Raw genomic sequence first — 24565 nt, forward strand, 5'->3', positions numbered from 1 at the left:
TTTTTGTTGTATTCATGGCTTTGGAAGATGAGTTCAATAGCATTTCAGTGTGATGGTAAATTTCAGTGTGATGCTTTACTGCTCAGAGGATGGGAGTTGGCAGTGTCTGTCTCACATAGTGTTTCACATCATTTCCTTCTCCCAGCTGTTGGGCTCACTTGGAGCTCTGTCCCAAGTACCAGCCGTTTTCGGGTGGTTGCATCACAATTCTTTTGTTCAAAATTGATAGGAGTCTTTTTAACTGTTTGGAAGTCTCCTTTGGATTTTTTTTTATTTCCCTCCCTTACTTCTTCTTTTCTTTTTTAAAAAAGTAAAATAAATAAATAAATAAATAAATAAATTCATATACATTCTCCTATCACAAGACAATTCCTGAAAACATTCTTACAGGGTGAATTCTCAAAGGTTAAAATAGTAACCAAAACAGCAAATGACAATGAAATAGGCACAATTATTTGAGCAGTGAACATAACTTATCATAATATAGCATAACAAGACCATTTCCCATTATTAAGGCTGTTTCCTTTTACTCGCAACATGACTTTACTGCCTCTCCCTCAGCCCTCTCATTCCATTACATACTATACAGTGAAAATTTTGCTTTCAAACAAAACATATCTGTAATACTCAATGTTTACTTAATTGAACCTGTAATGCCCCTCTCCAATAAAGGACAAAAGAAATCAGTGGAAATGATGCAAATGGCCTACAAGGTTATTACTATTTTAAACTAGCATCTGGAGAGGAGAGCTTACTTCAACAGGGGCCAACCATGCAACTGAGATGATGACTTCACAGAGACACTCAGGTGTACAGAAAACCCAATCCAGTTTTCTTAGATGTAAAGAAATGCCTTGTAAGCCAAACCAGGCATATAGAAAGAAACTCTCATATCTCAGTGCTTAGATATCAGGCTATAGCTATAGGACAAATGAAAAAAGCACAGTAAATCTCTCTCCAGTGTCCTGTCCTTAGTTCACCTCCCCGAGTTTGTTGGGTGCCCTGAGACATCCTATGTATACTTATATACACATAAGTATGCATTTTACTTTCCCTTTTTGTTGGGGATTGAATCATGTCCCCCAGAAAAGGCATGTTCGTGTCCCAACCTGTGGTCCTGTGGGTGCAAACCCATTTGTAAATAGGCCAAACTGAATGAGCATGGACCTTAATCCACTATGGCTGACATCCTTTCCTTATAAGCAATGAAAATCAAACACAGGAGAGAAGCCATAGGGGACACCCAGAAGCTTGAAGTCAACAAAACCTGGAAGAGAAAGTAGATGCTGCCATGTTTCCATCTGACAGAAAAGCCAAGGACCAAGGATCACCACCAGCTAGCCCCAAAATGCCACATTCTTTGGGTAGAAAACATTGCCTTGCTGATTCCTTAATTTGGGACTTCTAACCTCAAAACTGTGAGGCAATAAATTCTCATTATTTAAGCCAACTCACTGTATGGTGTTTGTTTTAGCAGTGGGAAACTAAAACACTTTCAAATATAGAAGCACATTTTATATATTCTTCTGGACCATGCTTTTGGGAATAATTCTCTGTACACACATATCTCATCATTTTTAATTGCATGATATTTCCTACTATGATTGTGCATAACTAGTTCTCCAATGATGGACATTTAGTCTGCTTCTAGTGTTTTAGTGCTACAAAAAAAGATGCAATAACTATCCAATATATAAATGTCTTTATGTACACGTGATAATTTTGGATTGTTTTCATTTTGGACAATTTTCAAATTGCCCATTTTTATACCACCTTCCATCATATGCTACAGGCAGGAAACAGTAAAATATTGCATGGATTATCACTTTGAGTGAGGAAGTTGATTCAGTTCATTAAATATTGAACACTGATAATATGCCAGACTGTGCTGAATTCTAAGGTGAACATAACAGCTCCTGCTCACAAGGAGATCACAGTGATCAAACCACACCACAAGCTGGTAGGTAGGTATTCAGTATTCTCTGGGTGGGTGGGTGGGTGGGTGGATTGCCTCTAAGGCCTGCATGACCTGTTCCCTCGCTACCCTGCTGATCTTGTCTCTTTCCCCTTCACTCTTATTGCCCTTTTTCTGTTCCAAGTTCAACTTGCTTATGCCTCAGGGCTTTTGCATTTGCTAACTTCTTAGAATGCTCTCCCGGATAATTGCATGATTTGCTCCCTAATTTCCTTGAGTTCTCTGCTCAATGACATCTTGTAACAGTAACCTTCCTTAACTACACTACATAAACCAGCACACCCCTCCGTACCTGACATCCCCTTCCTAGACCCTTTACTGGCTTTATTTTTCTCCATTCAGCCTCACCTCCATGTAAGGTGGTTTACCCAGCTAAAGGTAAACAGCCTGTCCTCTGCTCTCAAAGCAGGCAACAGTCTGGCTGGAGAAAGAATTATTCCTAATTCATTAAAAAGCTGCCACCTATTCACTATGCTATGTCTTTTCCTAATTTTCAGAGACACCATATAGCTTGCTAGGAGTCCTTCATGTTTCTCTTCACCTAATAGAATATAAGCTCCATGAGAGCAAAATATCTTTTTGTTCACTGTTTCCCTACTGCTTAGAGTAATATCTGGCACATAGTAGGAATTCAATATTTTTCAGCTGGGTAAATGGACTGGTGCACGAATAATGGGAGAAACCAGCAAATAATTTCAATACAGTGTTGGTGAATGCCTTGATGAGACTGGAGATCACATATGGTGGGAGCTCAGAAGTAAGGCATCTAACCCCGTCTTAGGTGGCCATTAATATTTTTTAAAAAACAGCCCAAAAGGAAGTTTATTTGTTCCTAAGTTTCACAGTTCCAGGGGTTTGAATAATTTGGTTTGGGGTCAGAAGAGTTCAGAAGTCTATACACATAGTTCTCTGCAATTTCTGCAATAACAATATTTGCCTGTTCCACCATAGGCTCAAGAGAAGGAATGTGAGTGAACACAGTGTAAAAAACACTATCCACCCAAACAGATCACGAGCATTTCATTCTGATAGTGAACTAATCTAAAGCACATATGCTACAATTAAGGTTTGCTTTGGGGGTACAGGGTCAAAATGGAGAAGGAAAAAACAAAAAAAAACAAAACTCAGAGGTTTAGAACTAAGTATTTAAAACTCTTCTAATTTGGTTTTTAACTTCACAGATGAGGGAAGTAGCCTGTTTTGGTACCATACTTTCCTTCACAATGATTGGCAAAACCAAGCGTTCAGGAAAGAGAACTTAAATTTAATACACTTGGAAGCAACTTCATAACCATTTCCTAGAATGACAGAACACTAAAACTTCAATTTGATTAAGACCAACTTACCAAGGGGTAAGGGAATAAAAATAAGGTTTTCCTTTTTCTCCCCATATATGTTAAATACTACTCATAGAGTCATAAAAACCCACAGCTTACCCTCACGGAATTCTGGAATTGGAAAAGACTTCAAAAAGAAAGTGGCGCAAATACTCTCATCCAACAGGCAAGAGAACTGGGATTCGTGGGCTGTGACTTGCTCCAAGCCACAGATCAAAACCGGAACCCTGCTGTCCTGAAGTCAAGTTCATTGCTCTCACACTGTTCCGTATTAAAAACCAGAGAATAAAGGGTGGGGCCTTTCTGAAATTTTGACTCAGGAATCTGAGGGTACAGATTCAAGCCTTGGGCTAATAGCTGTCCAGCTTTTACTTAAGGAATATTTAAACAAGTATTTAAATAGCTCCTCCAACCTGACTCCTGCAAGTCTGTCTTGGATCAATGTCAGTTAAATTTCAACCCCAGAACTGGGAAGAACACCATCCTTCAAGTCCCTGTAAATCCTTTCCTTCTCTTTCTATTCAGTTCCTCTTTCTTTGGAAATAAGAGGGATATATCAGCTCCCACTTGACTTTTCAAAAGCCTAGACCACTGTAGAATTCATCAAAGCACCCTTAAAAACGAGAGCCAGTGCTGTCCGTTTTGGGGGTTGATTCCCCCTGCACCTGTCGATCTGAGTTTTTACCACTGGGTGTATTTCAGGCAACTAAAGGGGGTGCTATAGGAATAGATGGCTGCGTAATTTAGGGCTCTGTGGTGCTTCTCAAACGTGCCCTCTCCCCTCTCGAAAATATTCTCTAACTGCTAACCATTAGCGAAACAAGTGACCCCTTTCTTAGGCTTATTCACTTTCTGCACTCTGCTTTCCTTACCATGCATAGCTCAAATCTAAACGGGAGAGGTAACGCAGGAAGGACTCCCAGCACCGTAAATAGTTTTATCTGACCCTTTCCTCCGGGGTCCGCAGAACAAGAGCACCGGTGGAACTGCCAGGGGAGGAGGGAGCATCGCTGAATACAGTCCGCGTGCACAGTAGCTCAGTATAAATAGGGCCGAGGCACCCAGAGGTCTTTCCCATCCTTCGACGAGATTTATCTTCTCTTTCTGCGCCTTATCTTCCAGAGGTTGGGTCCCTTTGAGAAAATCAATAGAGGATTCGGCGGGCGCAGGAGTAAGCTTGGAGTCGAGTAAGAAACCGAGCGCGAGGAAAGCGGAATGTGGTATGCAAGCAACTCTTGGCCTTTCGCCGTCCGGAGCCATTCAGTAATCCCCGGGACCGGTCCCCGGGACCGCAAGGGCCCTGCGTCGCCATGGCAACGGGCGGCGGCGCTCAAGATTCGACCGCACTTCTGGGCCGGACCGCAGCGTTCCGTTCCCATGGCAACCTCTTTGTCTCGCGGGGCGGAACCCCAGCGACAAAGGCAAAAGCTGGACCTCACAGAGCATCTCGCTATCGCGAGGCAGCCTAGCAGCGCCCTGAACGAGGTCTCCCGAGGCAGGATCCTGACGCCGAAGAAGCCGAGCAGCCCACCAGCCCGGCTAGTTCCGGGGCGTGGCTTCTTAGCCCTCGGCCAGGTACTAAGCGTGCCTCGTAGCTCGTGCAGCTTTTCGGGTTAGAGCCTCGGCGGTGTGGGTGTTGCCCACAAGAAAGAAGCCAGGGGAAAGTTCGGGAAACTCGCGACCAGAGGATGTGGAGTGAGGACTTACGAAATTACGGTGGAACTGCAGAAGAATCGATTTTTTTTGTGCAAGAGAGGAATTGTGGGCCATGTGGACCTCGTGGGAATGAAATTTAGGGATCAGAACCACTCGACCTAGTCATATTTCTGAAAATAGAGATTAAAAAGAGAAGTTAGTGAATCTTTCTGGTTTTCGGAATGTGAATTGTTCTGGAACCTGGGCCAGAGAGAGCTACTCAGGGATCAGGTAGAAATGAGTAACATTCTGCAGGGTGAAATGAGGAACGGCTTGGCGTTAACGGTCAATAAGTAACTGTGCATTTGATTTACATTTGATATTTAGGCGACAGGGATAGCATGAGAGCTGAATTCCACAAGTCATCATAAATCACATTTTCAACCATCTCCAGCATCAACCAACAACAGAAACCAAAATAGACACAGGAATTTTAGCTCCTTATTCATCGTCTCCTATTAAATGGTGAAATGGCCCCATGTAAGGGGGTGAAGCGCGGGGAGTGCACTAACCAATACAGTACCTTTACTTCATTTGGTACTGAGCTGGGTTTTTTTGCTTGGAGCCACCTTTGGCGTACCCGCAAAAGTAATATTTGATTTGAATAGGAGACGATAGATTTAATGATCCAGGAGCTTTAAAAGTCTGCCTTTGGGGGGGGGGGGGCAGCGATTTTGGAGAAGGTGGAGTAGAAATTAGAGGGAAAAACCCTAACTCAGAGTTTTAATTTGACAGCTGAGTGTCATTAATTTCTGCTTTCCAGGGCTCTACACTCATGAATGCTATAGTGTGTGGATTTAGAATGGGTTATATATTTGGACAGTTTCAGTTTATTGTTAGTAACATCTGATAGAGGGTAAAGAGAAGAAGCTTCTAAGCCTTTTCTCCTGGAAACTCACCTCACATGTGCTACTTTGTAGGAAGATGCAAGCCGGCCCCATCCGCATCCCAACTGATAGCAGTGACATTGAGTGGGACTCCTGCTTCCATCTGTAAGTACCGCTGAACCTTGCCAACACACTCACTGTCCTGGAACACTGAGGTATCCCACTCAAGGCCAACCTGGATGTGAAGCTTTGCATGTGCACATCACAAGGGAGAAAAGTTGAGCTTCTGCAGTATGTTTTAATAACAATTCTACTGTAATATCTATGTGTGCTTGTATAACATGCAAAATGGAAAATAAATTTTTTTCCAACCACAAGGAAAATTAAAATATTTTTATAAAGCTTGAGTTAAATATAACAAGATCAGTAAAGTCATGGAGAATTAAATATAACAAAGTTAATGAGTAAATTCAAATTCAGTTTCATGAAATACATTGATAATGAGTAAATAAAAATTTTTACATGATGGTTAACATTTATTGAGCACATACTTTGTTCCAGACAAAGTTCTGAGTACTTTACACATATTAACTCATTTAATTTCGACAACCTATGAGGGAGTGTATTAGTCAGGGTTCTCCAGAAAAACAGAACCAACAGGATATATAGATATATGTAAATATTAAGAGATTTATTATAGGAATTGGCTCATGTGACCTTGGGGATTGGCAAGTTTGAATTAGAGCAGGCCGAAAGTTGGAAATTCAGTGAAGGCAAAGTTGGAAACTCTGATGGTGATATTCAACACAGTTGAAGCTGGCTGAGATTGAAATTCTTCTTTCTGACTTCTGAAATTCTGTCTAGCTTTAAAACCTCCATCTGATTGGATGATACTCCCATCATTGCTTATGGCAGTCTTCTATGGTAACTGTAGATGAAATCAGCCATTGATGCAGTCAGCTGACTATATATCCACCTATGAAATACCCTCATAGTAACAATCAAGCAAGAGCTTGCTTGACCAAACAACTAGACATGATGTCCTGGACAAGCTGACCTATAAACTGGAGATACTGATAGCCCATTATATAGATGAAGAGACTGAATCGAAGGGATATTAGGCAATTTGCCCAAAGTCACATAGCTAATAAATGGCACTCAAACTGGGCAGTTTGATTACAGAGCCATTCTTCATACCTTTAGAACATTTTGGGTGGGATGATTCTTTGTTGTGGGGGCTGTTCTATACATTATAGGATGTTTAGCAGCATCCCTGACCTCTTTCTTATAGAAGCCAGTAGAAACCCCCCTTCAGACATTGCCAGATGTCCCCTGGGGGGCAAAATCAGCCCCAGTTGAGAATTACTGCTGTATACCATGCTGTTATTAACATCCTTGGACTTCCATAACAAATGACCACAACTGGGTGGTGTAAAACAACAGAAACGTATTCTCTCACAGTTCAGAAGTCCCAAATCAAGGTTTTGGCAGGGTTGGTTCCTTCTGGAGGCTCTGAACAGAGACCAGTGCTTCCATGACCCTCTTCTAGTTTCTGGTGGTTTCTTGGCTTATAGCTGTATAAATCCATTCTCTGGCTTCATTGTCACATGGCCTTCTTCGGCCTCTCTCTGGGTGTCCTCTTCTCCTCAAATAAGGACATCTGGCATTGGATTTAGGGTCCACCTTAATCCAATATGACTTTAACTTTATTACATCTGCAAAAACCCTATTTCCAGATAAGGTCATATTCACGAAGAACTGGGGAGTAGGACTTCAACATATCTTTTTGCAGGGGCACAATTCAACTCATCATACTGTGCACTAGAAATTTAATGCAAGCCACAAATTGCTATGTAGGTAATTTTAAGTTTTCTAGTTGTCACATTTAAAAAGTAAAAACAGGTGAATTTAATTCTTATACTGTGTTTTATTTATCCTAGTACACCCAAAATAATATCATATAAAATTATTCAGACATTTAAAATACTTTTTTCATACACATTTTGAAATCTGATATGTATTTTATCCTAAAGGGACACCTCAGTTCATACTACATTTAATGTGCTCACTAGCCACATGTGGCTAGTGGTTACTGTATTGGCTAGTACAATGTTTTTACTATCTCATAAAATTTCTTGAGATTAACGGTTATATAACTATAAAAATTAGAGTTTAAAAAAATCAAGTTAACAGAATTTCTTGGAACAAAATTATCCAGAATTCATATTTATGATGACCAACATATGGAATAAGTATACACCTCACAAGACAGGTCCTTTGCTCAACTTTATTATTCTTGTTAATACATGCTGTCTTTGATCAATAGCCATCTTTATTTTATAACAAGGCATTCAAAGCTAGTTCAGGGCTTTGTATTTTCAAACCATTTGTCAATACCTCAATGTTTCTCATTCTTTTTAAGTTCCTGCTATTGAAGCTTGTTGCCTTTGCTCTCAGCATCATTATATTCAAGGCTCAAATTAAAATAATTAGGGCTTATAATTTTTAATATCCATAATAAGCAATCTCTTTGGTGACTCCAGTAGATTTCTGCTCCAGATCTGTGAAATTGCACACCATGCAGAATCTTTTATTGAGGGACCAAATTTTTTTTCTATTAGTTTTCTAGAGGTTAAAGTCTCCTGCCACTATCCTCTATCCTCAGTATGTTTCAAGCATTCTAGAGACATTCCACTTTCTTTTTGTACACATTTATCATCTAGTAAACCATTATTTGTTTTTAACTGTGGGCCAAGTATCAAGATTTCAGAAATGAATGAGCTTCAGCCTCTGCCCTGGTGGAGTTTACTTGCTAGAAGGCAAAGAAGACTCAGAAATAAAGAAACAAAAAAAAGTAGAACATATTGTGATGTGTACTAAAATAGAGGTTTGGGGGCAAATTTTTGCAAGCCCCTTGGAGGATATCTCTACCTGTGCTCCAGTCAGAAAAGACTCAGCAGAGCTGGCATCTGAGTTGTATCCTGAATGGAAAATACAAAATTCACCAGGCAGAAAAGAGGCAAGTTCATTGCTTGCCTTCTGATAACATCACATTGCCAAGCTTCCCTGGCTTTTCCGTTGAGTTAGCATGTATTCTGAAAGCATGCTCCTCTCTGCAAGCAGAAGAGGACCCTGCCTGGGCCTGGGCTCTCCTCTCTACATGACCTTGGTTGTCTGCATGCCTCTGGATAAGTTATTTAGAACAGAATTCTGGAAGGATATTAGCATGTCATTTTTCAAAACAGATGTAAGGGACTACAGTTGACATTTATTTTCCTTTCCTGCTTTTCTGAATTTCCCTTTTTTATACAGTCAACATTTATTACTTATTTAATCAGTAGAAAAGGAAGACAAACGTTAGTTTAAAAACTACATAATGGAGTTTTAAAAGCGAGTGTGAATGCAAGAGATTCCTTTGAAGGCCTTATTTATAATGAAATAAAGTTTCTATTGTTCTTAAAATTTCAGAATTATTTTTCTTCTGGGTCACCTTAAAGATTTTCTGGTGATGTTAGGATATGGGTTATCTGTTTGGTTGTATAAGATGAACAGTTATGTTCAACAGTGAATTCAAAGATCTGCATTTTGTGTGAGTGAGAGAGAGAGATTTTCAACCCACTCAGTTCTTTCTCACCACATTTACTCCTAACACAACTGAGAGGGTCATGTTGCCTCTGAATCTGCACTTGATGCAGTGTGGGGGCCCTCCCCTCTCCCTGATGGGACCCACATCCTCTTTACTTAGTTGGCCACTACATGATGAAACTTTTTAAGATTTATGAAAAGAGGACATATGAAGTCTAGCCTCAGAATATTAGTTCCCTTTCCCTTATTTTACTATATCCATTTTCTTTTCTGGTTTGTATCAGAATTTTAGAACCAGAAGGATCTTGGGAGATCTTCTAATTGAACACCCTCATTTTATAGATGAAGACATGATGTTATGGAGTTAATGATAACAATAGCTAATGTTAAAAGGGCACTTGCAATTGTGCTAAGTGATTTATGAGTATTGTCTCATTTAATGCTCTTAAAACATCATCAGGTGGGTAATCATATTGTTGTTATTTTACAGAGAAGTAAATTAATAATCTGCCTACGGTCCTTGGTAAGCAGCAGAGCTATGACTCCAACACAGGTAGATGGAACACCAACTTGGTTTCATTTGAACTAACACATAGCTGTTCTAATGCTGGGTTTTGAGGGTGACATAACTTTACCACCTTAGCTTTATTTCTTCACGTCCATTATCGAAAACATATTTCAAGCCTAGTTAGGGAGGCTTTGTTTTTCTATTTTATGTTTGTATATAAGAGATGCACAAAAGTCAAATCTTGACTCCATTTCCCCTTTGATACCCACAGATCACATCAAACCAAGAGCCCAGCACACCAACAAACATACAAATTGTGTCCCTCTTATGGGTCTGGAGAGAGTGAAGAAGACACTAAAACCAAGGAGGAGAACTCCATAGAGACTCTTCCCAAAGAGAAGTTAGCCCAATCCCAGAGGAAAACAGCTGAGCTGATTAAGGAAAAAATGGTAAAACAAAAAACTTTTGAGGTTTTTGTTTCATTTTAAAATATGTCCATGATTAGAGAAGCTCGGCTTTAACTGCAGGTTAAAGTGCATGAATTAGAAGAAGGCATTATATTTCTTTGTATAAATGGGAGAAAACAAAGCAGATGGTGAAGCCAGCCTGCCTTCTGGTTCCAACATGGTTCACCATGCTTTCCTCCTTTAAAGCATGGTGCTCCTAGCTTTAAACTCAGAATTAATGTTTGGTTTTTCCTATTGCTGTTTGATTGCCTGTAATTAATTTTTTTTTTCATTTCCCTTGGAAGGTTCCAGGATGGTATCTTGTTGAGTAACAAGAGGGTTAGGATACTGAGGCAGAAGGCTGAGAAAAAGGGTAGCCAGGCAGAGGTCTAGGCTCAAGTTTGGCAGGAATACAAGTAAGATGCTTGTGATTACAGTGGTATCATAAGCAAACCAAAGGATCAGAAATAGTAAGTACCGGCAGAGGTCAAAGGGTCCAAGTATGGGCTTCTAGGATTGAGTCAAGGACTCAGGAACTAGGATCTCAAAGCAAAAATGTAAGCAAGAGTGTTCCAAATCCACGTCCAGAGACAGCAAGAAAATGGCCCTCATTAGAACACAAATACCAACCTTCTTCCAAAGCATGATCTATAAATAGGGGAATTCTTAGACTGACCTCCTTGTCCAGGGAGAAAATGATCTAAAGGTACATGTGTGGTAAAAAGGTCTGCAGATGGCTTTGAAATGCTGAAAGGCACTCCAGAGGCAGATGATAGAAGCTGATACCTCCCCAGATGAGTCTACTGTATATTATCTAAGGAGAATCATCCTGGCATGGGCCCACTAGTATGAATAGGAAATGATCCAGGTAGACAGATACCCTCTACTGTGGAATGTAAGCATGGGCTTTGAAGGCTTGAAATTCCTTGGCCAGGCTGGATAATGATAAAGATCAAGATCTTAGGAGTTAAATCTGAGGGCTTTCACCCAACTTGGTGCTTGCAGTCCTGAAGGGCAGGGGGATTGCCACCATCATCAGCAGCACTGCTGGGTTAGCCTCTTTAATCAATGTTGGTTAATTCAGTTTCCATAGGGCAGGAATTTGGGAGAAGATGAATGCACAATGTCTAGAGGCAGGACCCAAACTCAGGTGATTTTTCATGGTATTATGCTTCTCCCTCAAAATAGAAATTAGTATCTACAGCAGTGAGCCCCAGGTGAAACTCAAAATTTCTTACTGCATGGATATTTTTAAAGCTTCAGAGGAAATGCCTCTCTAAAATTGTTTTCATCAGTATATTTGAGCAGGGAGCTGGTGAAGCATCAGGTTGGATGGGAGATAGGGGTCCGGAGGGAGCAGTCCTTGGACCCACAGAAGGCACTGCTACTTACCTTTATATTACTCTTTAAATGTGTTATGTGTTGATAGCCCTTAACAAATTCGGATCACTTTGCTCTGACTCATTTTTTGCCTCACAACAATCCTATGAGGTAGATAGTAGTTTCCAAATCTCAGACAAGGAAGCTGCAACTTGGGGCAATTAAATGTCTAACCAAAGCAATATAATCAGAAAACAGAATTGAAATCCAGGCTTTTGATTCCTTGATGTGCTATTTGCACCTCACCTGGAAACAAAGGCCTCTCTTTGCCTGTTGGTGCAGCCAATAAATATGTTTTTAAAGTCACTGAAATCTAAGACTTGAAGACTGTGATTTCTTAGAGAGCTCAGCCTGTCAGTTTACTGGGGCAGGGTAGCTCCTATCTGCACACCATCCCTATCCTTGCTAATAGAGATGCTTCATTCAGCAAATGTAGAACGAGCACCTTCTCTGAGCCAGGCACTGGGCATACAGCAGTGAACATGAGGAAGGAACTTCGGCCCTCAGGGAATGTATCTTCTATTTGAGGAGGCAGATAATAGACAAACAAGCAAAAAATAATAGTGAATGCAATATCAGATAGAAGTAAATGCTATGAGAAGAAAAATAAAAACAGGTAAAGGGACAGTGAGTGATGGGTGAGAGGCTGTTTCAGGGAGGGTGGCCAGACAAGGCCTCCCTGAGATGAACAAGATAAAGCGAGAGTGAACCAATGGAAGAGTACTCTGGACAGGGGGAATAGTAGGTGCAAAAGTCCTACATAGAAATGAATTTGAAATGTTCAGGAACAAGCTGGTCAGTACATCTTGAGAGAGTAAGAGGAGAGAGTGCTAGGAAATGAAGTTGGGGAAGTGATTAGGGTAGGGCTGGATTATACAGAGCCTTGGAGGCTGTGGTATGGGCTTTGGATTTTATTTAGAATAAAGAGTGGGAAACTGTTGGAGAGTAAGCAGGAGAGTCACATGATCTAATACATATTTTTTATGAATACGGAATTTATTTTTTAAAAAGATTATGCCAGCATATGAGATATATATAAAATCCTTAAGTTTATAGTAATACTAAAAAACAATTTAGTCACCATTGGAAGATGCTGGTGATTGAACTCCTTATTTTGAAAGCTGGTAAATAAAGGAAAAGAATAAATCATGTGTCTTATCTTCCTAATATGAATTGTACTATTGAGTAACCAAAAAATCAATAAGGGGAAGTTTTCTCTTTATAGAATTGTTCCGGCTAATAAATGAAGAAGGAACGAGAGGTTTAGGATATTGACATTTTACCATTTCTTATGAATGAATCCATCTATTTCTAACATCAGAAATAGACATTCAGATATTAAGTGTCTTCTAATAAAACACACACCACCACCAGTGCCATTGTCTTGCTTAAAAAAATCAAAGCTAAAGCTAAATCAAACTTCCAAATCCAAATACCAATATAAAGACAGAACAGAGAATGGAGGGGCACATTGAATGACACCAATAAAATTCATGTCTGGGAGAACCACTTTAGACCAAATGACCCAGTGTCTTCAACAAATAATTTGCAAGAAAAAAAATAAGAGCTGGAGGGGGAGCATATAGATGAAAAGAGACTTGAGACAAATCACCTGTAATTGGATACTGAGTCAAACTATAAAAACAATATGAGATTTATGAAACAATTATTAGATTTATGAATATTTATTAATACTGTTAATTTTTGGTGAGATAATGTTTTTTGTGTCCTTATCTTTTATAGATACTTTTGAAATATTTATAGATGAAATGATGTGTCTTGGATTTACTTCAAATAATAGAAGGGAAGCATGGGCAGATGATTATAGATATGAAACAAGACTGACTATGAGTAGTTGACCAATGATGAGGCTAAGTGATTCATTACCCAAGCTGTCTATTTCTACTTGTTGTCAAAATTTTCCACAAGAAAAGGTTAAAAGAAGTCACTCTGGCTTTTAGGTATAAACTATTTGGACAGGGGATGGCAAAGAGTGGAGGCAGTGAGGAGAGTCTGTGTGGTCAGCCAGGGTGGCTTGGACTGGCACCAGTAGCAGAAATGAGGAGAAGGGCATGGTTTTAAGATTAGAATAAAGGTGGAGCCAATAGGACTTGATGGACTGGACGTAGGATGGGAGGGAGACAGGAGACAAAAGATGAAAGGTGAATTCATTCCTACATTCCAGTGACAAGAGCATGGGCAGGAGATTTTCCTCCTTTCCAAAAAGCGTAATGACTTATTTGCTCTCTGCAGAATATCCAAGCAAACAAGGAACTGATTCGCTGTGTCATCCTTTCTCGGATTATTTTTGGGGAAGAACACTGGAAATGTGCACAGGCTTTGACCAACCTGGCTTATGGCTACCTGACACTGAGAGGTACTTGGTTTCAATAGCTGAGTCTGGGTGGGCCAGCCTGTAAGGGCTCAACTGAGCCCACATACAACTACAGTGGAGGAGGATGGCTGGTGAGGGGGCCCTTCCTGCCCCCCTTCACTCACACCTTGTCAAGAGGCAGGGAAGTCCATGGATGAGGCAGACAGTGTGGTGGGGATCCTAGTAATAAAGGTAATGAGGATGATGACAGTTAATTCATTGAATACTTAGTGTATACCAAGCAAGTCTCATTTATTCCTCACAATAATGAGAGGAGATAGCATTATTATCCTTAGTTTATAGATGAAGACACTGAGGCACAGAGAGGTTAAATGACTTACCTAACAACTGCAAGTGGGCAAGGCTCAGTATCAGGGACAACATAGGTCAGTAGGGGAAGGACAGGCAGGTATGGGGTCAGCATCAGGGAGGAAGACCCAGTAATGGGACTGGCATTCCAAGGACAAAACTCAAGTTCCTGGAAGGTTTGACTTAAGGAAAGGCCAGGCCCTAATCCTAGAGAAATGATGCTGCTACAAGTTTCTGTGGTACAGGGGGACAAAATAGGAATCCATTCACTAAAACTGGATCACAAGCGTAAGTTCCATGAGGGTAGGAACTTTGCAGTAGGAGCTCAATAAATATTTGTTGACAGACTAATTGAAGCTAGAACCAGACATGCCAGCCCGAGGAACCCCACACCTTGGCCATCCCATGTCCCCATGCATACATGCCTATCATGGAACTCATTGCTTTGTATGCATATGTGCTTTGTTTAAATGCCTCTGTCTCTGAAATAGAAGCCTCCTGAGGGCAGAGATTAAGAACTTATTTGACCTAGCATAGTGGTTGGCACAAAATATGGGGTCAGCAAATGTAACTGCTTGATAGAACCAGGCCCTATTTTTGAGCCATTGGCCTATGACTTTTTCAAGCATCCCTTGGATTGAGTCTGAGGTGGGCCTAACTAAAGAGATTTGAGGGCTGCAGGAACCAGTAAACTCGGGCCACAATGAGCCTAGATATCATAAATCAGAGCTTTTGAAAAACTTAAAATTGAATTCACTTCTCAGTTATTAGTCTCAGAACATGTTCTCCTTAGTCCCTTTTGAACTCATTTGTTTCCAGTACAACTTTAGATTTGTTGGCTGTTGATGTGACTGAGACATTGTGAGTCAGAGTGAAGTCACAGTGAGGTCATTTCAGGACGTCAGAGCACATCTGTTATGTCCTTAGAGAAGGGCTGACATGGCTTAGAGGAGTCCTCACTCTGGGGCAGAGTAGGCAGCCACACCCGTGAGATTTGAAGGATACTGGGAAGGCCCCCAGCAAAATGAAATCTTCCCTTACTGGGGCTCCATCCTTCCTTGTCCGGAGTCTCTATTCTAGTCAGGCTAATCTCATAAATTTGCTGCCTTCATGTTAAGAGTAGAATTTAGGGCCGTGCCAATCCAACATTTATAGCCTGGTGGCACTGTGTAAGGCCCTGGGGATACAGAAATGAATACTAGTTGTCCCTACCCTCCGGGAGCATACAGGATTCTTATGATAGGTATTCTAATAGCACTAGGATGAAAGTTCTGGGACACAAATGCAGTTCGGTGTTTCTGTCACAGGTCAGGGAAAGCTGCAGAAAGGAGGTGATATTTATCCTGTCTTGGAAGAAAGAGTACAGGTTTACCAAGTAGATTCTGAGGGGAATGAGCACAAATTAGGCCTCCCAAATGTGTTGATCTGGGGAGTTTAAGAGATGGGAAGAAGGCATTCTACATGAAACTCCTTACACAGAGCACTGTGGGTTTTCTCTGGGCCCAGGGGTTGGGGTGGAACAGAAGAAGTCTTAGGATAGACCAATCATGCCTGTAAATGAGACTGAAAAGGTAATTTGGACCCAGATATCAAGGAGTTTGGGAGTTATGAAAGATTTTAAGTGAGGTGGTAACATAAGCAAGTTTGTCTTGCAAGATGAGAAACTCTGGTGGAATGAGCTGGTAGAGAAAGCAGAGGCAGAGAACTGTTAAGCCATTATTCTGCTCAGATGAGAGTCAATCAGGGCATTGGCCTTGGTGATTGGAATGCAGAAGAGGTAACATAAAATGTGGAAGTGGTGATAGTGGCCAATTAAATTTGGGGTGGGAAGGAGAGGAAAGAGTTGAAGTTGAAGCAGGCATGACCTGGACAGTTAACTGAAATAGAGAATTAAAGAGGAAGAGTAAGTTGATGTGGAAGGGGGAAGAAGCTACTGTTTGGTTTCAAATAGACTGGATCATGGCCAGTGTGAGGTGACCGTGAAACATCCACACTGGAATGGGTCTGGGGCTTGTGGAAGATGTCAGTTTGAGAGGGCTTAGCACACAGAAGCAAGTTGTGGCCATTGGAGTAGATGAGCTTGATCAGGAAAAGTAGAAAGAGGGGGGAAGTGGGCAGAGGTCAGAAGGCTGGGGAACAAGAGAATTAGGAATGGACGGTGGAAGAGGAGCCAGCAAAGGTAAAAGAAGAATCAGGAGAGGCTGTGTCATGGAAGCCAAGGAGGAGAGAAGACTTCAAAAAGAAGTGCAGCATAGTTTCAGCACTTTCAGGTGGTACACAGAAGTCAAATAAGATAAAGCCTGAAGAGAGGAGACCCATGGATTTAGCAGTTGGAAGGGTCATTGGCACTTGGTTTGGCATTTGTCAATTCTGGGTCTTGGGAGAGCCCAGATTCAGGGAGACTAGCTAGGAGACTTCTGCTGGAATTCAGACTTCAGGTTATGATGGCTTGAACTGGAGGGGAAGGAGAGGAGGAATACTAGAATTATTTGATAGGGAGAGTAGACTGAACCTGGGGCAGATGTTGCCTGCACTGGACTATGGTATATCTATCGAAGGAGGTTGGCCCTCGTCTTCTGAAAACAGCCCTTTCTATGATCAGCCACAAGTCAACATTGAGTTTTAATTTTCCTCTTAAATTCCAGGCCGAATCAACATAATTAAACAGCCCATATCACAAGATATAGGAAAACCATCTTTTTTCTCCTTAATTCATGGTTATTCCTACTGTTAAGATTAAGAGAATCATGTTTGGAGTCATAAATTAGAGGGAAAAAAATTTATCCTGTAAAGGAAGGTTTTTTGTTTGTTTGTTTTTGTTGATGGGAAAAACAACTTTTTTTCTAGATGAAGTGTCTACATGAAGTAACTGCCTAGCCTTGAAATCAGACTTTCCAGTGCCCAGTCTAAATTATTTTAGAAGACATTATGACTGTGACCTTCCTTTGAGAATAGCCCAGTGCCTTTTCTTTCTATCATAGTCCTTTCCCAGTCTCTTCACATTAACTTTCTTTGGAAGTCTATGGTTCATGGAATAAAGCACCTAAGGCTTTGAAAAATTGCAAACCTTCAAGAGGAACAAAGTACTTGCTGAACTCCACTTAATTTTGTGGTCATTAATCCTGTAACTGCTTTAAAATGGATGAAATTTGGGAGCCAGCCTCCCATGGAGTGGGACATATGTGTCTTTGTGTGTTCCTTCCTTGCTACACACAAGTTTGTTTAACAAGTGCAGATCTGCTGTCCTAATTTCTCTCTGGGCCTTTTTCAGCATTAGGGTGTGGGAGTCAAGCCGAAAGGCTCATTTCTCTCAATAAACATCATTCAGTGACTATTTAGTGAATGACTTCTATATGTGAAGTACCATGGAGAGAACTTTGGGAAATATAAGACACTAGAAAGCTCGGTCTGTGCCCTTAAAGAGCTAACAGCCACCTAGTGTGGAAAGTGAAATAGATAGAGACATAACTACGATCAAAGGCACTTTAAGGTAAATGCCATGTGATTGACTTATATAAAGTGCTTTGGGCACGTTGGATGAAAGAAATCACATCTGGCTGAGGTGGTGACATATTCAATGGGGGAACTAGCATTCAAGAAGGACCTTAAAAAATGAATAGGATTTGAGTAGGCAGAATGAAGGGGTGAGCCTTTCTGATGATGAGAAGGGCATGGGCAAAAAAGCATGTAGGTAGGAAAGTTCAGTTTATGTTTAGAAAGCATTTAACAGCCCTGTCTGGCTAAGGACTGTAAGAAAGGAAGCATGGTTGGTTTTAAATACAGACTTGGAATTTGGTACGCAGGGAGAGCTATTGGGGATTTTCCAGCAGGAGAATGAAAAACTGGGTACTTTTTGGAAGATTAGTCTGGCAATGTTAGCTAGAATGGAAGCCATCTCAGTCATCTAGGTCCAGAATGAGTGAGAAGATAAGGATTCAGTTGTCTCTGAGGGATAGATAACATTTATCTTTTAAACCAGAAATCTAGCTTCTGGGAATCTTTCCTGAATGCCTGCTTATAAAATGGTATATAGATAAGATTATTTTTGCAGCATTGTTTATAATAGTAAAAGATTGGAAACAACTCAAGATCCATCAATAGGTGAGTTGTATATACACACACAATGGAAAATATGCGGCTTTTAAAACAGCTCTAGGAAGCTCTCTCTTATACTAAAAGGGAACGTTCTCCGGGATACATTGTTAGGCAAAAAGGAATTAACAACATGGTGTACAGTATTTATAATATGCTTCTTTTTGTGTAAGAAAGAGGGGAAGAGAAATGAGAATGTATGCTTCTATTTGCATAAAGAAACACTGAAAAATACACAAGAAACCAAACAAATTAGCTAGAGTTTGCTTGAGGTAAAAGCAAGCAGGATTGAAACTGAGACCTCTCAATGTTTGCCTTTTCATATAGTTTTTTTTTTTTTTATTGAGATATATTCACATACCACGCAGTCATACAAAACAAATTGTACTTTCGATTGTTTACAGTACCATTCCCTAGTAGTACATTCATCACCTAAATCAATCCCTGACACCTTCATTAGCACACACACAAAAATAACAAGAATAATAATTAGAGTGAAAAAGAGCAATTGAAGTAAAAAAGAACACTGGGTACCTTTGTCTGTTTGTTTCCTTCCCCTATTTTTCTTTTTTTTTTTTTTTTATCTTCATTTTATTGAGATATATTCACATACCACGCAGTCATACAAAACAAATCATACTTTTGATTGTTCACAGGACCATTACATAGTTGTACATTCATCACCTAAATCAATCCCTGACACCTTCATTAGCACACACACAAAAATAACAAGAATGATAATTAGAGTGAAAAAGAGCAATTGAAGTAAAAAAGAACACTGGGTACCTTTGTCTGTTTGTTTCCTTCCCCTATTTTTCTACTCATCCATACATAAACTAGACAAAGTGGAGTGTGGTCCTTACGGCTTTCCCAATCCCATTGTCACCCCTCATAAGCTACATTTTTATACAACTGTCTTCGAGATTCATGGGTTCTGGGTTGTAGTTTGATAGTTTCAGGTATCCACCACCAGCTACCCCAATTCTTTGGAACCTAAAAAGGGTTGTCTAAAGTGTGCGTAAGAGTGCCCACCAGAGTGACCTCTCGGCTCCTTTTGGAATCTCTCTGCCACTGAAGCTTATTTCATTTCCTTTCACATCCCCCTTTTGGTCAAGAAGATGTTCTCCGTCCCACGATGCCGGGTCTACATTCCTCCCCGGGAGTCATATTCCACGTTGCCAGGGATATTCACTCCCCTGGGTGTCTGATCCCACGTAGGGGGGAAGGCAGTGATTTCACCTTTCAAGTTGGCTTAGCCAGAGAGAGAGGGCCACATCTGAGCAACAAAGAGGCATTCGGGAGGAGGCTCTTAGGCACAACCATAGGGAGGCCTAGCCTCTCCTTTGCAGCAACTGTCTTCCCAAGGGTAAAACCTGTGGTAGAGGGCTCAACCCATCAAACCACCAGTCCCCTATGTCTGTGGTCATGTTAGCAACCAGGGAGGTGGGGTAGGCGAATACCCCTGCATTCTCCACAGGCTCCTCAAGGGGGCACTACATCTTTATTTTTCCTTGTTTTTCTTTTTTTTTTTTTAACTTACCCTTCTTTTTTAAATCAACTGTATGAAAAAAAAGTTAAAAAGAAAACAAACATACAATAAAAGAACATTTCAAGGAGACCATAACAAGGGAGTAAGAAAAAGACAACTAACCTAAGATAACTGCTTAACTTCCAACATGTTCCTACTTTACCCCAAGAAAGTTACATAATATAGCAACATTTCTGTGAACTTGTTCCTACTCCATCCATCAGAAATTAACAGACCATAGTCATTCCTGGGCATCCCCAGAACATTAAATAGCTTATCTGTTCTTCTTGGATTATTGTTCCCCCTTCCTTAATTGCTCTCTATTGCTAGTTCCCCTACATTCTACATTATAAACCATTTGTTTTACATTTTTCAAAGTTCACATTAGTGGTAGCATATAATATTTCTCTTTCTGTGCCTGGCTTATTTCACTCAGCATTATGTCTTCAAGGTTCATCCATGTTGTCATATGTTTCACGAGATCGTTCCTTCTTACTGCCGCGTAGTATTCCATCGTGTGTATATACCACATTTTATTTATCCACTCATCTGTTGAAGGACATTTGGGTTGTTTCCATCTCTTGGCAATTGTGAATAATGCTGCTATGAACATTGGTGTGCAGATATCTGTTCGTGTCACTGCTTTCCGACCTTCCGGGTATATACCGAGAAGTGCAATCGCTGGATTGAATGGTAACTCTATATCTAGTTTTCTAAGGAACTGCCAGACTGTCTTCCAGAGTGGCTGAACCATTATACAGTCCCACCAACAATGAATAAGAGTTCCAATTTCTCCACATCCCCTCCAGCATTTGTAGTTTCCTGTTTGTTTAATGGCAGCCATTCTAACCGGTGTTAGATGGTATCTCATTGTGGTCTTAATTTGCATCTCTCTAATAGCTAGTGAAGCTGAACATTTTTTCATGTGTTTCTTGGCCATTTGTATTTCCTCTTCAGAGAACTGTCTTTTCATATCTTTTGCCCATTTTATAATTGGGCTGTCTGTACTATTGTCATTGAGTTGTAGGATTTCTTTGTATATGCAAGATATCAGTCTTTTGTCAGATACATGGTTTCCAAAAATTTTTTCCCATTGAGTTGGCTGCCTCTTTACCTTTTTGAGAAATTCCTTTGAGGTGCAGAAACTTCTAAGCTTGAGGAGTTCCCATTTATCTATTTTCTCTTTTGTTGCTTGTGCTTTGGGTGTAAAGTCTAGGAAGTGGCCGCCTAATACAAGGTCTTGAAGATGTTTTCCTACATTATCTTCTAGGAGTTTTATGGTACTTTCTTTTATATTGAGATCTTTGGTCCATTTGGAGTTAATTTTTGTGTAGGGGGTGAGGTAGGGGTCCTCTTTCATTCTTTTGGATATGGATATCCAACTCTCCCAGCCCCATTTGTTGAAAAGACCATTATGACTCAGTTCAGTGACTTTGGGGGCCTTATCAAAGATCAGTCGGCCATAGATCTGAGGGTCTATCTCCGAATTCTCAATTCGATTCCATTGATCTATATGTCTATCTTTGTGCCAGTACCATGCTGTTTTGGCAACTGTGGCTTTATAATAAGCTTCAAAGTCAGGGAGTGTAAGTCCTCCCACTTCGTTTTTCTTTTTTAGAGTGTCTTTAGCAATTCGAGGCATCTTCCCTTTCCAAATAAATTTAATAACTAGCTTTTCCAAGTCTGCAAAGTAGGTTGTTGGAATTTTGATTGGGATTGCATTGAATCTGTAGATGAGTTTGGGTAGAATTGACATCTTAATGACATTTAGTCTTCCTATCCATGAACATGGAATATTTTTCCATCTTTTAAGGTCCCCTTCTATTTCTTTTAGTAGAGTTATGTAGTTTCCTTTGTATAGGTCTTTTACATCTTTGGTTAAGTTGATTCCTAGGTACTTGATTTTTTTAGTTGCTATTGAAAATGGTATCTTTTTCCTGAGTGTCTCTTCAGTTTGTTCATTTCTAGCATATAGAAACATTACGGACTTTTGTGCATTAACCTTGTATCCCGCTACTTTGCTAAATTTGTTTATTAGCTCTAGTAGCTGTATCGTCGATTTCTCAGGGTTTTCTAGATATAAGATCATATCATCTGCAAACAATGACAGTTTTACTTCTTCTTTTCCAATTTGGATGCCTTTTATTTCTTTGTCTTGCCGGATTGCCCTGGCTAGCACTTCCAGCACAATGTTGAATAACAGTGGTGACAGCGGGCATCCTTGTCTTGTTCCTGATCTTAGAGGGAAGGCTTTCAGTCTCTCACCATTGAGTACTATGCTGGCTGTGGGTTTTTCATATATGCTCTTTATCATGTTGAGGAAGTTTCCTTCAATTCCTACCTTTTGAAGTGTTTTTATCAAAAAGGGATGTTGGATTTTGTCAAATGCTTTTTCAGCATCTATTGAGATGATCAATTGATTTTTCCCTTTCGAGTTTTTAATGTGTTGTAATACATTGATTGTTTTTCTTATGTTGAACCAGCCTTGCATGCCTGGAATGAACCCCACTTGGTCATGGTGTATGATTTTTTTAATGTGTCTTTGGATTCGAATTGCAAGTATTTTGTTGAGGATTTTTGCATCTATATTCATTAGGGAGATTGGCCGGTAGTTTTCCTTTTTTGTAGCATCTTTGCCTGGTTTTGGTATTAGATTGATGTTAGCTTCATAAAATGAGTTAGGTAGTGTTCCATTTTCTTCAATGTTTTGAAAGAGTTTGAGTAAGATTGGTGTCAGTTCTTTCTGGAACGTTTGGTAGAATTCCCCTGTGAAGCCATCTGGCCCTGGGCATTTATTTGTGGGAAGATTTTTGATGACTGATTGGATCTCTTTGCTTGTGATGGGTTGGTTGAGGTCTTCTATTTCTTCTCTGGTCAGTCTAGGTTGTTCATATGTTTCCAGGAAATTGTCCATTTCTTCTACATTATCCAGTTTGTTGCCATACAGTTGTTCATAATATCCTCTTATAATTTTTTTTAATTTCTTCAGGATCTGCAGTTATGTCACCTTTTTCATTCATTATTTTGTTTATATGGGTCTTCTCTCGTTTTGATTTTGTCAGTCTAGCTAGGGGCTTGTCGATCTTGTTGATCTTCTCAAATAACCAACTTTTGGTGATATTTATCCTCTCTATTGTTTTTTTGTTCTCTATGTCATTTATTTCTGCTTTAATCCTTGTTATTTCTTTTCTTCTACTTGGTTTAGGATTTGTTTGCTGTTCATTTTCTAGCTTCTTCAGTTGATCCATTAGTTCTTTGATTTTGGCTCTTTCTTCCTTTTTAATATACGCATTTAGTGCTATAAATTTCCCCCTTAGCACTGCTTTTGCTGCATCCCATAGGTTTTGGTATGTTGTGTTCTCATTTTCATTCGTCTCTATATATTTAGCAATTTCTCTTGCTATTTCTTCTTTAACCCACTGATTGTTTAGGAGTGTGTTGTTTAACCTCCAGGTATTTGTGAATTTTCTAAGTCTCTGATGGTTATTGACTTCTAATTGTATTCCATTGTGGTCAGAGAATGTGCTTTGAATAATTTCAATCCTTTTAAATTTATTGAGGCTTGTTTTATGACCCAGCATATGATCTATTGTGGAGAAAGTTCCGTGAGCACTAGAAAAGTATGTGTATCCTGGTGATTTGGGATGTAATGTCCTGTATATGTCTGTTAAATCTAATTCATTTATCAGATCGTTTAGGTTTTCAATTTCCTTATTGGTCTTCTGTCTGGTTGATCTATCTATAGGAGAGAGTGATGTGTTGAAGTCTCCCACAATTATTGTGGAAACCTCAATTGCTTCGTTTAGTTTTGCCAGTGTTTCTCTTATGTATTTTGTGGCACCTTGATTGGGTGCATAGACATTTACGATTGTTATTTCTTCTTGCTGAATTGCCCCTTTTATTAGTATGTAGTGGCCTTCTTTGTCTCTCAAAACATCCCTGCATTTGAAGTCTATTTTATCTGAGATTAATATTGCTACACCTGCTTTCTTTTGGCTGTAGCTTGCATGAAATATTTTTTCCATCCTTTCACTTTCAGTTTCTTTGTGTCCCTGTGTCTAAGATGAGTCTCTTGTATGCAACATATTGATGGTTCATGTTTTTTTTATCCATTCTGCGAATCTATATCTTTTAATTGGGGAGTTTAATCCATTTACATTCAACATTATAACCGTGAAGGCATTTCGTGAATCAGCCATCTTATCCTTTGGTTTATGTTTGTCATATTTTTCCCTCTCTCTATTAATATCCTTTATTGTACCCATACCGAATCTCTTTAGTACTGAACCTTTCTCCAAGTCTCTCTGTCCTGTCTTTGTTTCTCTGTCTGTAGGGCTCCCTTTAGTATCTCCAGTAGGGCAGGTCTCTTGTTAGCAAATTCTCTCAGCATTTGTTTGTCTGTGAAAAATTTAAGCTCTCCCTCAAATTTGAAGGAGAGCTTTGCTGGATAAAGTATTCTTGGCTGGAAATTTTTCTCACTCAGAATTTTAAATATATCGTGCCACTGCC

General features: G+C 39.9%; 1 protein-coding gene across 1 annotated transcript in view; it reads left to right on the forward strand.

Moving 5' to 3' along the window:
• The first annotated feature begins 5931 nt into the window (after positions 1-5931).
• TTC23L (tetratricopeptide repeat domain 23 like) overlaps positions 5932-24565 on the forward strand; it is a 57235-nt gene continuing 38601 nt past the window's right edge. The window contains exons 1-3 of the mRNA XM_037799248.1: positions 5932-5999; positions 10199-10376; positions 14007-14130. Of these exons, the coding sequence (XP_037655176.1) occupies positions 5932-5999; positions 10199-10376; positions 14007-14130 (370 nt within the window). The remainder of the gene's footprint in view (positions 6000-10198; positions 10377-14006; positions 14131-24565) is intronic.

Source organism: Choloepus didactylus, chromosome 11 (genome assembly GCF_015220235.1).
Source record: "Choloepus didactylus isolate mChoDid1 chromosome 11, mChoDid1.pri, whole genome shotgun sequence".
Lineage (NCBI taxonomy): Eukaryota > Metazoa > Chordata > Mammalia > Pilosa > Megalonychidae > Choloepus > Choloepus didactylus.